At 38.6% G+C, this 16,444-nt stretch overlaps 1 protein-coding gene across 1 annotated transcript in view; it reads right to left on the bottom strand.

Annotated features, from left to right (window-relative positions):
• Positions 1-16,444, bottom strand: part of NFIA (nuclear factor I A) — a 275,273-nt gene that overhangs the window by 34,711 nt on the left and 224,118 nt on the right. Inside the window, exon 10 of the mRNA XM_024740385.1 lies at positions 3,364-3,455. Within this exon, the coding sequence (XP_024596153.1) occupies positions 3,364-3,455 (92 nt within the window). The remainder of the gene's footprint in view (positions 1-3,363; positions 3,456-16,444) is intronic.

The raw sequence follows: 16,444 nt of genomic DNA, 5'->3' as shown, positions 1-16,444 counted from the left end.
TCTTGGCAACCACCATTCTACTTTTTGTCTCTATGAATTTGACTACACTAGGTACCTCACATAAGTGGAATCGTATAGTATTCGTCCTTTTGGGACTGGACTATTTCACTTTGCATAATGTCTTCAAAGTTCATCTACGTTGTAACATACTGCAGAAGTCCCTTTCTTTTCAATTCTGAATAATATGTATGATACCACATTAAAATGGTATATACACAATAAAATGTATATACCGTATTTTGTTTATCCATTTATCTGTCAATGGATATTTGGATTGCTTTTACCTTTTGGCTATTGTGAATAATGCTGCGAAGAACATGGGTGTACAAGTATCTCTTGGAGACCCGGCTTTCAATTCTTTGGGGTATATACTCATGATTAGATTTTAGTGCAATCTCAGATTTAAAACCAGGGAATACGTCAGTGGTATTCCTGAGAGTTGAGCATCAGTCTCTGTTTGAATATCTGCAGGGGAAGGTGCTCAGCGGCCCATGAGGCAGTACAGCACAGTGGTTTGAGAGCATAGGCCTTGGAGTCAGACAAAACTGGGGAGGCATTCTTGCTCTGCCTCTCACCATGTGTGGCCTTGGGAAAATCAACGATCTCTTCAGATCTCAGGTTTCAAATCTATGAAGTGGAGATAATTATATATATCCTATTGGGTAGCTGTCAAGATTCGTTGGATAATGTACCTAAGGTACTCAGTACATAGAAAATGCTCAATAAATAGAGGCTATGTATAATCAAAGAACTCTCTTTTTTTTTTTTTTTTTTTTAAAGAAAGGTCTTATGATAAACTGAAAGCTGCCTACTTCAAATGTCTATTCATTAGTTGGAATTCTATCTGCTGGAAAAAACAGGGACCATATCTCATCTGTCTTCTACAGGTTGATGTTTTAAGAGGTTTCTTTGGGGAAAAGGGAGACCATTTTATTTTGGATTTGTTTATGGATTTCTGTGCAGGATACCTCTCCTGCATTTATAAAGCTTACCTATCTGCTTGGGTGACACTTCAATTTTTACTTCTTTAAAGGCAGAAAAGAAAATATTGTTTTTCCAGAAAACTTTTCCCATAATTCAACTAATACAAATTTCATGCCTTATTAACAAAAATATTTATATAGAAAAATGCACGCTTGCCTAGGAAATTACTAATCTGCAGGCCGTGTTCAAATTATGTCTTTAAAAATTCCTATAAAAATTCCTCTTCTGATGTCCTCTCAAAAAGAGTACCTAAAAATATTATTTTTATGATCTATATCTATATATGCCTACCACTTTAAATGGTTCCAGAAAGTAGTTCCTTTAAAAAAAAAAGAGTTAATATATATACCTAAATATTAAAATACTTAGAGCACACTTTTATCTCAGGATATTTTTTGGGGGAAAAAGAGTAACTCCATTAGCGTGGTTTCTCATAAGACAATTGGGGGTGGCTTTCTTCAAGCCAAAAGTGGCAGGTGTCACTGTGATAAAAAACATTTAAGCTGTTGTCTCTATGATGCCAAATATTTAACAGAAACCCAAAAAATTCAGTTCCAGATGCCAATACTGGGTCTACATGACATCATTCATACAGATGCGTAGAAAATCTGGATTTTTAAGAATTGAATTTTTGTGGTCAACATCATGAAGACTCAGTTTCTGGGTTAAATAAGGCATTTGTGAAACAAAGCCATGTCGGAATAGAATACGTTTTGATTATAGAGAAACAAATTGAATGGAATGCAGGGTACAGTTTCAGTTCAGTGAATCACAGCTTATATAAAAATACTATATAAAATACAAAACAGGACATTTCCAAACTGCATTTTTGAGGTTCTTAATGAAGTAACCTGAGCCCACTGGTGCTTTGAGAAAAGCAATCATCCAATGTAAAGCTACTGTCCCCAGTTCTCCCCTTCTCATTGACCTTGATCATGTGAGCCAGAAGTACAATAAGAAATGTTCTTCTACTGTAATGCCTTTGAGGTAATTATTCAACTTCAAATTCACCAGTTAAATAGTTGAAGGTATGGGAAAATAAGCAATAAACTTGAACGATTTTATGCGGAGTACTGAATAGGCGAAGTTAATCCCAGATGCCATGTACCTGCCAGTTTCAGAAGAAACAGCAGAAGTGGGAAATTCAAGAGTTAACCTTCTCCCTCCCCTCCCTCCTTCCCCTCTCCCTCTCCTCCCAGCTGCCTCCTCCGAGGCTGTACTTTCCGTGACCCTGCTTCAGTGTAAGGAAGGCTTCAGATGCAATGCTGTTTAACCCACGCTGTCGACACACCAATAAACTAAAACCCTTCGCAGAGAAAGCAAACGGACCCGGGAAAGCAAATCTATCTCGTTCATAAGCACCTGCTCATAGTGTTACAAACAAAGATGAATAGTTATAAATTAGGCATCTGGAGATTACATACCGAGGCGCATGCACAAAATATCTTGGAGAATTTTTCAAACACTGTGTTGAGAACCTCAAAGAGAAAAGTCTTTATGTCAATTCTGATAATATACAGTCACATTCTGATTAGGAGATCAGAGAGTAGATTCTTCCAAAACTTGCCTCTAATTCTATTCCACAACTCTCTAAGTATCTTTATATATGCTACCTTTGAATTCCAAAAGTCTTTCACTGTTTCTCAATTAACAGCAGCTATTTCAAAACTTTTCAAAGAGATTCTTTCTCCTTGGCCTATACTAGCACAAAACACAACTATCTATTGAAAAACAAACTCTAGATGTCCTGGCATACTCTTTTTCAATCACCTACCTCAAAATATGACATTGTATTCACATAATCCCCTCCCACCCCACTGGGGCCAGCGAAGCCAGTAACAAACACCTCCTATTTCAGTACCAACACCAGCAACTTAACAGCGCTCAGGAACCCTTTCTTTTCCTTTCTCTTAGAAAGTCTGCCAGGTTCCTGGGGACCCTATAATGAGTACATAAGAGGGACTGGCCCCCCATTCCCAGCATGCACTCTGATGTCGCCGGCAGCCAGAGTATACTTTCCAGGTTCAATAGGGGCCTACTTCTGTCTGCTTGCACGTAGAGAGGCACAGATTCCTAAAAGAGGGAGCACACGCTATCCAGCCTGGGAAAATTTTCTTCCCATAGCAAAAGCAGTTCTGGCACAGAAGCCCTCCTCTCCTACCCCCTCAATACAAGAAGCAAAAATTGCAGGCACTGTTTTCCATGATTTCTAAGAACATATGGAAATGTGGCTGAAGGGCCAGGATGGGTAGGGGTCGGGAGGAAAGGGGACTGAACAGGGACTGGGAAATGCAGCCTGTTGTGCCGAAAGACGAGTTACAATGCACCTGATGAATAAAACAAGCTGCACCACATACAGAAAAGATGAGAGCGGCCCACCTGTGTCTGTTGAGGGATATTTACAAAGCTTGGATCCCGTGGTCCAACACTGACGAATCGGTTTGCGGGGGAGGTGCTGGGTGTCGAGTAGGCTGTGAAGGGAAGGGACACATGCGTTCAGGAAGCAGCACGAGATTGCACACAGAAACAACACCAAAACACACAGTCTCCGAGCCTACGCGGCTGATTAACAAGGAAATGTGCAAACACTGTAGCTAGCAGAAGGATCTGGCTAGCAAGGGCATTTTAGACAGTCAAAAAGGGAAGGAGTGTTGGCTTCCAAAGACTGTTGGAATAAAACGATGTCAAATTGGTGCTCAGATGAGCTCTTTTCTCCTTCCATCATACAAATTAGAACATGCAGGACATTTGTAAAGTATACTTTCTGAGTTAAACACGAGCTCTGGGGTCAGAAAGAGATATCCTAGTCTTTAAAAGCACAGGAGAAAGAAATTAGGTAGAAAGGGGAGGAAAGTAGTTCATTTTACAACCTTACTTTTCACACTATTACCCTCCTAAAGATCATGAAATGTTCCTGTGCCTCTATCTCTAAATATGGAAGAGGAGTCTTTATAGAAGGGACTGGGTTCTCCAGAAAAGTGGTGGAAAGCCATTTAGAGCACGCTGTCTTCACAGGCTCAGTGGGGCGTCTAGAATTTTATGATGCACAAAATGCTCTTAGAGTACTAACATTTGTAGTCTTCCCACCCTAGAACCCTTCTGTTCAGGTACAAACCATCAAGATCCCGTGTAAACCTAGAACCTCAGGTACCACACTTCAGCCAACTATCCTTTTCACAGTACATGAACGTTTTGTTGTTGGTTTTTATACTCATATTTAAGAGCTTCACTATAGTTTAGAGAGAAAAAATTCTGTGGTTCTGGTGTTTCATATATCCAAATGAACATTTTGTTTTCTGGTGTCCTTCAATTCACTTCTTTACCACAAACTCCAAGGATTTATTCACATTCTTTCTTTACTAAAATTTTTAGATAGACTATTACTTAATTTCAAATTTCTTAACAATACTTGTAAAAGGCATAAGTTTTCTGGACTAACACGAGACACGCACCATCTAAAAGATGAAAAGGATTTGCATTTCTTAAAAAACACAGATAATTGAGGGAATAATACCAAATTCATTTGCCAGATTTTTTCCCCCTTGTTGACATCATCTGCTTCTCTTCCTTTGATTTTCTGTTTCACAGAAAACTGCTCAGACTTCTTGTTTCCCTTGTTAAGCACATCTAGACATAAAATTTCCACCAATCTAGGCCAAGTCCTATTGGTCATTAGAGCTAAGTCACCCACGCAGAGCTGTGATGGTCACGTGGGTATGGTTGTGTTAAATCAGCATTGAACAGAGGAGGAACATAAGGTTCCCCTGATGTCTATTATTAAGAAACTTTTTGTTGTTGTAGTATTTGTTTTAGAAGAATTCGTCCAATAACAGCTTTATATGAAGTGATCTAAACGTATGGTACACTGTACTGTCTAGCAACGTGAATCTACTGATTTCTTCCCTAGCCTATCCTATGTCAGATTAACCTGAACAGATTTGAGAAATACCTCTGCATTTAGCCATTCTGTATGTGCCTCTCACTCACTGGTATGGGGGAAATTTGCTTTTTTAAAAAGCTCAGTAAAATACTCTTTATTAATTGTTTCATTCAGCCTATTGCTCTACTTTGATATGCTTTCAGAAGTCTCAACAGAAAGTTATGTATTGAAAATGATGTACTATAATTAGCTGGCAGTGAATTTACCTGCTTCTAGGGCCCAAAGAGGATGTGGGAGAGATAAGGAGGAAGCTAGTAGATAAAACAACCTGTTAGCCGTTAGGAGGAAAAAAAGTGTTTTTTCACATGTGAATAGGTAGGTAGGTTGAGAAGGAACAAAAAGGCATGAAGAGTAAGCTGAGGTTCTAAGACTAAATGACTGATGACAGATGCTGAACCACGAGGCCTTGGTTTGATGGTCCTAACGGAGCAGTGTGTGCATGTCAGCTCTGGTCACTGCAGACACACAGCAGGATTTCCTATGACGTTTTTACCATACTGGTGACGTCAGAAACATGCATGCTGATTGATCCTAGGATACATGGTACTTTTTTTTCTTTTTCTTTTTGGTGTGTGAATATAGTTCTTCGTTGACCATACATAGCACTAAATCTGGAAAAGTGTGTATTACATCCCATTCTCTATCCTGCCTTTTTTTTTTTTTTTTTTTTTTTTGCGGTACGCGGGCCTCTCACTGTTGTGGCCTCTCCCGTTGCGGAGCACAAGCTCCGGACGCGCAGGCTCAGCGGCCGTGGCTCAGGGGCCCAGCCGATCCGCAGCATGTGGGATGCCCCCGGACCGGGACACAAACCCGCGTCGCCTGCATTAGCAGGTGGACTCTCAACCACTGCGCCACCAGGGAAGCCCTGCCATTTTGAAAGTAGGGTTAGCATCCAAATAATTGAGCCACTCAAAATTACCATGAGGCTAACAATTGGCTATTGTCCCTTCTTCAATCATGAGACAAAACATCCCAGAAGGCCTTTAATGCTCTCACAAGCTATTAAAACTTCTCCAAACTTTATTTTGGTTTTTAAAAAAGAGAGCAATGCTGAGAGAGGTGGTAATGTGTTTGCCTTTTTAAGAAAAGGATATTACAACTACAAAAATCTGAGAGTCTCTGAGTTCCATCGAATGGAACAAAAAGTGCCCAGGGAAATTTATTCTATAGAAAGTTGATTCTGGGAAAAATCAAGGACACAGGAAAAACAAGGGAAGGAAGAAAGTCTGACTCATCTGCCATTATTGTAGCTAAAATAGGCAGTGTTCACCTATAACAGGATGTAGTTCCAGAGATGATATGACATAAGTTGAATTTGATTTTCCTAAAGAAACAGTGGAATGAGGGAGTTATCCTGTTCAACAAAAGCCTCAGTTGAAACTTTTTATTAAAACAACCACATATACCATGGTGAATCAATTACACATGCCCAGTTAAGAGCTTTCAACATGAATATAAAATCAAGTAAAGGGGGAGATGTGGTAATGAATTATATACAACTGTGTTTACTATGCTATTATATCACACTCATTATCTTTCTTAATTATAATTTTTGCCTATTTACAGCAGCAATAATCAAATGCTGATGGAGGAGCTTCAGGACATCATGAAATCCAGAAAATAATTTTCTAGGAAGATTACTGTAGGCATTTTTGAGAATTCTGGAGGGAAGATTCAAGGGCATTTTATGATTTTCTGATAAAGTCAACAGGGAAATCAATTTGCTTATATAACCTCATTGTAAAAGTCCTCATGGCAAACATGACTATTAGAAATCAAATTATGATTGCTTGCCTGTTTCTGAAAAAGAAAGTGTTTGCTTTTTTTTAGCAGCCATTTTACCTACATAAGCAGTATCACCATGGACCATTTTCTTAACATTTTGAAAAAACATTCCTATAAGAAGCTTCCACCAGCTCTTATTTGGGCTAATCTGATCGTACTTTTTCTCTTTCTAACATATTTCTTCAGATTACCCAAGACTCTTAGCCTTAGCCCCAGGGGTAAGTACCAAAATCCCAAATCAGAATTTGATCCCATATCCTTCTGTGTTGCCCACTTACCATAGGCACTGCTAATTCTATAATCCTTCACTTAGGCAGTACAAGTTGGGCCTCCGGATGATCAACTGGAAAAACGGTTCATGAACAGTTCTTTCTTTATATGCAGTCGGGCCTCTGCGGATGCTGGAATCTATCTCTAGGGAGCTTGTGGGATGGGCAGGGAGAGTGGCAGAGATCACCCATTAGCCCTGCTCTTTACAACCCTGCAGGTGTTCCCTGGGAGAACTGCCTCTATGTCCCCAGAAATGGATGTAACTGACTGCCTGCAAGCCAAAGAGAATTCCAACTTTTGTTGTTCCCAGGTTGTCTGGTTTTTTGTTTGTTTGTTTGTCTTGTGTTGTTTTCCTGAATAAGAAGAAATAAGGGATGTGTCTGGATAGAGGAATCACGGCATTTCTAGATGAATCAGTTTTGAGTCTGTAACAGCCTTCACCCAACAATCATACCTGACCATGGTGCTAAGAAAGTGGTCAAATTGTTTTGAGTAAAAGATGCTTGGAGTCTTCCTGTTTGGGGGAAAAAATATGACTGAAAAACAAGATATTAAGATATTAAAATATTTGTATCAATGTCAGTTGATGTATCTTAAAGATAAAAACGATATCAATAAAACTACTCAAGTCTGACAAACTAGAAAATGTGAGTGCATCAGCTTGTTTTGAAAGTAGGCAGCCAGATTCAAGATCTAGTTCAAATTTAGCGACCCCTGAAATGCGTGTCATCACTGAAAAACAGAAGAGCGAGAAAATTTAGATAGATTTCTGTGTAGAGCTTGGGTGTGAAAGGAGAGCTGACCTTTGGACGAAGCCCCCTCCTGTGTCCACAGAGAGGCCACCAGGAGGTTGAGTGGCCAGGTGGCCTGGGGCTGAACGGCCTGAGGATATTGATGGCCAGCTCCTCTGCTGGGGAGGGGGAGGGGGGATGACCTGGTGAGGCACCTTGGCAGGAAAGACAATGTAAGACAGCTAGTGAGCTTTGACATTCTTTGTGTGTGTGTGTGTGTGTGTGTGTGTGTGTGTGTATGTGTCAGATATTTGTCTTTTTTCTTTTTTTTAGTATATGTGCTGCCGAAGCGAGCACAGACATTTGTCTTTTTAAAAAAAACTTTATTGAAATATAGTTGACTTATAATGTTGTGTTTCAAGTTTACAGCAATGTGATTCAGTTATTATATATATATATATATATATATATATGTACGTGCCTATTCTTTTAAAGATACATTTCCATTATAGGTTATTACAAGTTATTGAGTACAATTCCCTGTGCTATGCAGTAGGTCCTTCTTAGTTCTGACATTCTGAATTTACTTCCAGACACAGGAAGCAACAAAGTTCCCCAAACCCTGGCACAAAGTTTGAAGAGAAGTTTGTGATCTGTTTCATCAGAGATTCCAACTACGTAAAAGGAGGGAATACCAATTCTTCATTCCCTTAAACTCTACCAAGCCTAACCGCTGTGATGCATCAAGGAAAGATAGTTTAATATATTCATATCCTCTCCCTCTCTCTCTTTCTCTTTCTCTGTCTCTGTCTCTCTCTCGTGTGAACACTGCCTCTGTGCCAGGCTCTATGCTAAGTTTTATGGGAACTTATCTTAAAAAGATAAGCCAGACACACGGCTATCCATGAAATGTTAGAGTCTAGTGGGGAGAGATGAGTACAGAAAGTGAAAATATGAGTGCCTAAAAGTAATATAAATAAAAATCTTTAGGGTGTTAAAGGACAGAAAAGTGACACCTGGCAGGGGAACAGGAAAAGCTTTGTAGAGGAGATGGAGATGGCTGTGATGACGGGCTGTAAAAGATGTGTTGGTTGACAAGTTCAGATGGACTGGGGATCACAGAGGAAGCTGCATGAGCAAAGAAACAGAGTTGGGTAATGGGGATGTCAATCGCCGAGGGAAAGGAGAAAAGACGGGACGTTGTGAGTATCTCTGCCATAAGGTCAGGGAAGATAAAAATTTAAGGATCAGAGACTTGAACGTTTGAAAATGGAGGAGAAAAAGTCTATTGAATTTTTCCTTCAAGAGGAAGAAATAATTTATAAAATTATCAAAGATAGCAGATTTCCATTCTAAACACCATTAAAACCATTAGGCATCCTAACACTTTAAACCTTTCCCCTCCTGTCTCAAAATCAGTATACACTTCACATGTTCCCTTGTGTTCAGAAACTCAGACATATTCACATGTACAGATATCCCTTTAAAAATGCTAGTCAAAAATTCAATTTCATTCAGCTAGACTTACTGCCTGCCCAGGAATGTGCTGGTTACTGGACAGAAGCCATCCAAACAAGTTTAGGAATGCAGACTTGAACACATCACTGTGTCTTCAGACTGCAATTTTCTAAATGTTTATCAGTGACACCTGACGGTGCACGAGAACGCATTCAGTTGCAAACTGAAGCAGTGAGATGACTAAATACCTGATGGAAATAGTTTCTGCAATCTTAACTGCACTATCACATGTTACTAGTTTTTTTAAAAAAGCCCTGTGAGAAGACTTTCATTTCTAGAAAAAAATGTGGAAACTATTAGAAAATAGATTGGCTAATTTCTAAATGAAGTCCATTACAATTGAACTCATTTGGGAACTTGAACAGCACTATTTCTTGCCAGGTCACAGAAGAAATGCTGGAGGATACTGGAGTTTTTTTCCTTCGAAGAAATCTATGAGTATCGACAAGTTTACAGGTCCTGGGTTAGCACTATTAATGTAATTATACAGCCAAGGAAACACAGCCTTTGTTGACACATGAATCCCCAGTATTCAGAGGTTTAGAAATTCCCACGTGAATGAATGGATATTGTAGTTTTCATCCAGATGTTTGGAATCTAGAAGATAACCACACTGAATTTCCATTACTTTGATCACATCTGTGCAGTCAGTTACCTCATTCTATTATCTCGGCAGATCTTTTGTCTCTACAAACAAGCTACCAACAACACAAAAAGACACAGCCCTCAGGGCATGAAATTAAAGCCTACTTATCGCTAGTAAATTATTACAGAATAACATACCCACAAGCCTTCTTCCTGAAAAGCTAATGAATTCGAACTTTAATATATTAGCATTACTTAACATGTATGGTAACAATTTGCATGAAATGTTTAATGTGCCAATAGTTCTCAAAAAATCATGAAAAGAATCAATTTAAGCAGACGGCTTTGCTCTGCTGGTCTCTGTACTTGTATTAGGGATCTTCATAGGGGGCAGGGGCTCAAGTGACATCATGATTTGGGGTAAAACGTACAGAAGGGAAGGTATAAGACAATTCATGTGTGCACACAGAGAGAAGGGGATCAGAGCCACTTGTAAACTGGAGGTGCTTTGACATTATGTTACCAAAATCTGTGTGATAAAGAGGTACTTTACAATGAGTGTTTCCTGTAAACAACCTATTTATACTGCCTATAATATTCTTTTCCGTAATGACTTAAAGGATAGGAATACAGCCTTGTTTCAGTTCATTTAAATTTATTTCTAATAACTAATCCACATTCTATGTCATGTATTTTTACGTGTATGCCCGCGTGTTGTGCAACTGATAGAACATACTTATTGATCAGAAGCAACCACATAGATGGGTAGGCACAGGTGAAAGTAATATTAAAGAGTCACAGGGAATAAACCCTGGATTCAGCTGGGGTTTACTAAAAAAAGAAACGTAAATCAATAGATTAGATCCCTCCCTCTTGAAAGGCTTCTGCAGCCTCTCCAAAGGCAGTGTAACTTTGGAAAAACACTTCTGGGACTATATCCTCAATAAATACTTAAAAGTACGTATAAAGATTTATGCTCCAAGATGTTCATTACAGCATTACTTATAAGTGCAACAAACTGGAACCAACTGATGGAATATTGCAGCCATTAAAAATGTTTTAAAATAATAATGACACATGTTTATAATATGAAATAAAATTAGTTTACAAAACTGTATATATGTGTATATATATGTACGCACACACACACATATGATCAATTATGTTTAAAATATGCACAGAAAGTGATTATCTCTAAAGACTGGGATTATGAGTGATTTAGAAACACCTTCCAGTAATTCTTAATCTTAAATAAAATAAAGACAAACAGAACCTGAAAGCCCCAAATAATATTTTTATTTTTACAGCAGTGCAAGGTAGTTAATAGAAAATGAATTTTAGAATCAGAAAATCCTGGATTGAATCCATTCAGTCTCTTACTAGAAATGTGACCTTGGCAAGCCAGTTAACCTCTCTGAGTGTCTCTATATAAAAAGTTCAGCATAGTAAATATTATTTACTCTAATACTCCCAGCTCTTTAAGGCTTCACCCACTCTGTGAATGTCTAATAGGTGACCCTCTCCACAGGAGCAATCCAGAGAGCGATCCCTAAGCAGAGGCTTAGCCAACAAGATGGGAAATCTCCAGAATCCCACTGTACTTTATATTAAAACAGTTGAAGAAAACTGCTAAACTCATCTAATCAGGGACTACTGATTCCAAAATCTGATTAAGGGCATTACACCCTGAGATATCTGCCTTCCACCAATTAAAAAAATAATACTCAAACCTCTCAAGGGTTAATGTTATATCAGACTCAAATATAATTTGTAAGGGTGTAAGATGGCACAACTTTTCGGAAAAGCAATTTGGAAACGTGTATCAAGAGGAATATTCATACTGTTTGCACTAGTAATTCCAATTCTAGAAATCTAGCCCAATAAAATTATTCAAGTTGGGGACAAAAATATATGTTAGACAATATGCTGGAGCATATTCCACAGGTTGGAACAAAAGTTAATGGTCTATGGTAGGAGAATAAGTAAAAATATTTAAAATCACATTTCCTAGCTTTTTATTTTTTTATGAAGAAAAGGTGTAAAATACTCGTTAAGAAAATAACATACAAAATATTATATTAAGTAGGTCACAATCATATACACATAGACATGCACCGAAAAAATGGGGGAAAACCAGACCAAAACGTTAATAGTAGTTGGTTATAGGAGAATATGATTTTTAAAATCCTTTTCTGTATTTTTCAAGTTTCCTACATTGCCACTGTTATCTTTATGAAGAAAATCTTAAAACTCATCTGTCATTTTTGTCATCTGAAAAAGTAAAAAACTGAGGCAAAAATAAGACCTGAATGGGTTATGATAACCTAAATGAATGTAATCATCTATTGTCTGCTCTCTTTTGTAACTCACTCTTTCTTTACAAAGTTCATTTCTTCTCTCTTTCTTCCTGCTCTCATTCCTGTTTTTCATCCAATTCAGTGTACCCAAGAGTTTTTATTGGAATAATTTACAAGTTCTTTGGGACTTCCCTGGCGGTCCACTGGTTGAGACTCCCCGCTTCCAGTGCAGGGGGCACAGGTGTGATCCCTGGTTGGGGAACTAAGATCCTACATGCCACGCAGTGAGGCCAAATAAGAAAAAAAAGTTCTTTATGGCGTGTCTTAGGATTTTCAGAGGAAAGGTGTATGATATTATATCTTGAAACACAGTAAGTGTCCTGGTAGAGTAGAAAGCACGGGGCTTTAGAGTCCAACAGACCCCGATTTGAATTCTGGTTCAGTCTCAGCTTTCTCTTTTTAAAAAGAGGGCTAATGAGTCCAATTCTGCGGATTAAAATAACAATCAAGTGCAACTAAGGTAACTCATATGAAAATACCTATCGAAGTCCCTGATTTCCAACAATTATTTTTCTTTTTCCTTTTCAAATTTAGACATTAAAAACTTGGGTTGTACAAAAAGTAGAAGTACTCTGCAAAAAGTATTTATGAAAAATTATGACTTAAGATAGCATGTGTGCATCTGTATCCAATGGGTTCCTAAAGCGGAACTTGTGACCAAATAATAGCTACTGAGAGTGAAAATGCCAACTTTGTACTCAAGTCCATGTTCTCTGTGAGGGAAAAAGAATAGTATTCTTTACCAGAAAGAGCACATATTTTTGCTATCACACCCGAAGTTCAGGTTAGGGCAACTAAAAACTAGATGTATAAAATTTGCCAAGGATTTTATGGACCACCCCCCTTCCCTGCCTCCACTGTGTGAGTTTTGGTCACTACAGTTAGTGGTTGGGGTATAAAGAAGAATTTTAGTTCATTGGACAAATACTTTAAAAATTAAATAAAGCATTATATTTGACATAAAAGGGGATTTAAAACTCAATAATATCTTTCATTCTCGTTGGGCAAGGCACTGAAGAACTACCCCCCAATGAACCAGTTTCCATCCTTCAACACACAGTCAAGTGTGTATATACATCCTCCACTCTATGGCAGTAGGTATTCTATACATACTTTTTCTTAGCGCTCTCTTTTGCTTATTTAATATAACTCAAAGATTATTCCATGAATTCATACAGACCTATCCTTACTTTTTCTTTTAGAAGATCTATTATTTATTTACTTCTTATTTTACTTATTTTTGGCTGCGTCGGGTCTTAGTTGCGGCACGCAGGATCTTCATTGAAGCAGGCGGTGTCTTTTGTTGCGGCGCGTGGGCTTCTCTCTAGCTGTGGCGTGCTGGTTTTCTCTCTCTAGTCGTGGCACACAGGCTCCAGGGCGTGTGGGCTCTTTAGTTTGCGGCACGTGGGCTCTCTAGTTGAGATGCGGGAGCTCAGTAGTTGTGGCGCAAGGGCTTAGTTGCCCCACGGCATGTGGGATCTTAGTTCCCTGACCAGGGATCGAACCGCGTCCCCTGCATTGTAAGGCGGATTCTTTACCACTGGACCACCAGGGAAGTCCCCCTACCCTTATTTTTAAAGGGTTTCTAATGTATATCATATTGGTGGATATGACTGGTGTTATCAATCTTTTATTATAATCACTGTTGCAATGAACACTTGATGTATATCTTTGCTCACATGTCCAACACAATGCATGGCTTACATTTAAAATTTATACACACACACACACACACACACATATATATATAAATATATATAAAATGAAATTGTCCTCTGAAGAGGTTGAACCAATTTACAGTCCTCTAACAGTATAGGAGTGTGCCTGTTTCCCACACACTTACCAAGATTGTGTCAAGATCCTTTTTGATCCTTGCTAATCTGATAGGTAAAAATACCATTCGAGTTTTAATTTGTATTGCTTTTATGCTACATGAATGAGACATCTTTCAAATGTTTTCCATTTCTCTATGTTTATATCATTTTGTTGTCTTTCTGTTGGATTGTTGGTCTCTCTTACTGACTTTAAAAAACTATTTAGAGGGGGGACCTTGAAGATGGCGGAAGAGTAAGATGCGGAGATCACCTTTCTCTCCACAGATAAACCAGAAATACATCTACACGTGGAACAACTCCTACAGAACACCTACTGAATGCCGGCAGAAGACCTCACACCTCCCAAAAGCCTCAGAAACAGCGGATTAAAGCTCCACAATCAACTTGATGTACCCTGCATCTGTGGAATACCTGAATAGACAACGAGTCATCCCAAATTGAGGAGCCGTGTGGATGAAAGGCTCTTGGTGCTCCAGCCAGGAGTCAGGGCTCTGCCTCTGAGGTAGGAGAGCCAACTTCCGAACACTGGTCAACAAGAGACCTCCCAGCTCCACATAATATCAAATGGTGAAAATCTCCCAGAGATCTCCATCTTAACACCAGCACCCAGCTTCACTTAATGACCAGCAAGCTACAGTGGTGGATAACCTATGCCAAACAACTAGCAAAACAGGAACACAACCCCACCCATTAGCAGAGAAGCTGTGTAACATCATAATAAGGCCACAGACACCCCAAAGCACACCACCAGATGTGAACCTGCCCACTAGAGAGACAAGATCCAGTCTCATCCACCACAACGCAGGCACTAGTCCCCTCCACCAGGAAGCCTACACAACCTCTCTTGCACTGCTGGTGGGAATGTGAATTGGTTCAGCCACTATGGAGAACAGTATGGAGGTTCCTTAAAAAACTACAAATAGAATTACCATATGACCCAGCAATCCCACTACTGGGCATATACCCTGAGAAAACCAAAATTCAAAAAGAGTCATGCACCAAAATGTTCACTGCATCTCTATTTACAATAGCCTGGAGATGGAAACAACCTAAGTGTCCATCATCGGATGAATGGATAAAGAAGATGTGGCACATATATACAATGGAATATTACTCAGCCATAAAAAGAAACGAAATTGAGCTATTTGTAATGAGGTGGATAGACCTAGAGTCTGTCATACAGAGTGAAATAAGTCAGAAAGAAAAAGACAAATACCGTATGCTAACACATATATATGGAATTTAAGAAAAAAAAATTGTTATGAAGAACCTAGGGGTAAGACGGGAATAAAGTCGCAGACCTACTGGAGAACAGACTTGAGGATATGGGGGGGGGCAGGGTAAGCTGTGACAGGGTGAGAGAGAGTCATGGACATATACACACTAACAAACGTAAGGTAGATAGCTAGTGGGAAGCAGCCGCATGGCACAGGGATATTGGCTCGGTGCTTTGTGACAACCTGGAGGGGTGGGGTAGGGGGAGTCGGAGGGAGGGAGATGCAAGAGGGAAGAGATATGGGAACATATGTATATGTATAACTGATTCACTTTGTTATAAAGCAGAAACTAACACACCATTGTAAAGCAATTATACCCCAATAAAGATGTTAAAGAAAACCCAACTATTTATATATTACATAATTTAGCCCTCTGCCACAGGTGTTGCAAATATTTTTCCCACTTTATCATTGTCTTTTGACTTTGTCTATGGTGTTTTTTTCCAATGTATACATTTTTAATACTTTTAGAGTAAAACTTATCAGTTTTCTTTTCATGGATTCTGTTTTTTTTGTATTATTTGAAAGGCCTTTCTCACTGCAATATTCCACAAAAAGTTTCTCCTATTTTTTTCTTGGTATTTTAAGGCTTAATATTTCTATGTTATATTTTTTGCACCACCTGGAATTTATTTTGGTGTAAGGAATTTTATTTTTTCTGGACAGCTACTCAGTCATCCCAATATACTTTACTGAATAATCCCTTTCCCTCTTCCAATAAGAAATGTCACTATTATCATATACTAAAGTACTGTAGTTATGTAGGTCTCTTTCTAATTCAGAAGAATATAAAAAATTAAAATATAATGGCGATAGTAGCAGTACTGACAGAAGAATAAAAATCAATGTGGAAATAGAGAGATCAAAGTAAAATAAGTTCCCTGGCACTAAGTGACATCAGACAACAACTTAAGAGTAGATAAGAAAGTGTAGATAAGAAAGAGTAGGGAGTTCTTTAGAATTGTTCTGTATCCTGTCTGGTGTTGGCTGGAAGAATCTATTATGTTATAAAACTCATAGAAGTGTACACTAAAGAGTGAATTTCACTGAATGTAAATTTTTTTAAAAAATTTAAAGACTAAAGGAATAGTGCAGGCATCAGTAATGAAAAACTGTTTTTGTGAAAGAAAGCCGCTAACTTTTTTTTTTTTTTTTTTTTTTT

Source organism: Neophocaena asiaeorientalis, unplaced genomic scaffold (genome assembly GCF_003031525.2).
Source record: "Neophocaena asiaeorientalis asiaeorientalis breed wild unplaced genomic scaffold, Neophocaena_asiaeorientalis_V1.1 scaffold581, whole genome shotgun sequence".
Classification (NCBI taxonomy): Eukaryota; Metazoa; Chordata; class Mammalia; order Artiodactyla; family Phocoenidae; genus Neophocaena; species Neophocaena asiaeorientalis.
Note: the sequence above shows the minus strand (reverse complement) of the source record. Positions and strands in the feature narration are given on the sequence as shown.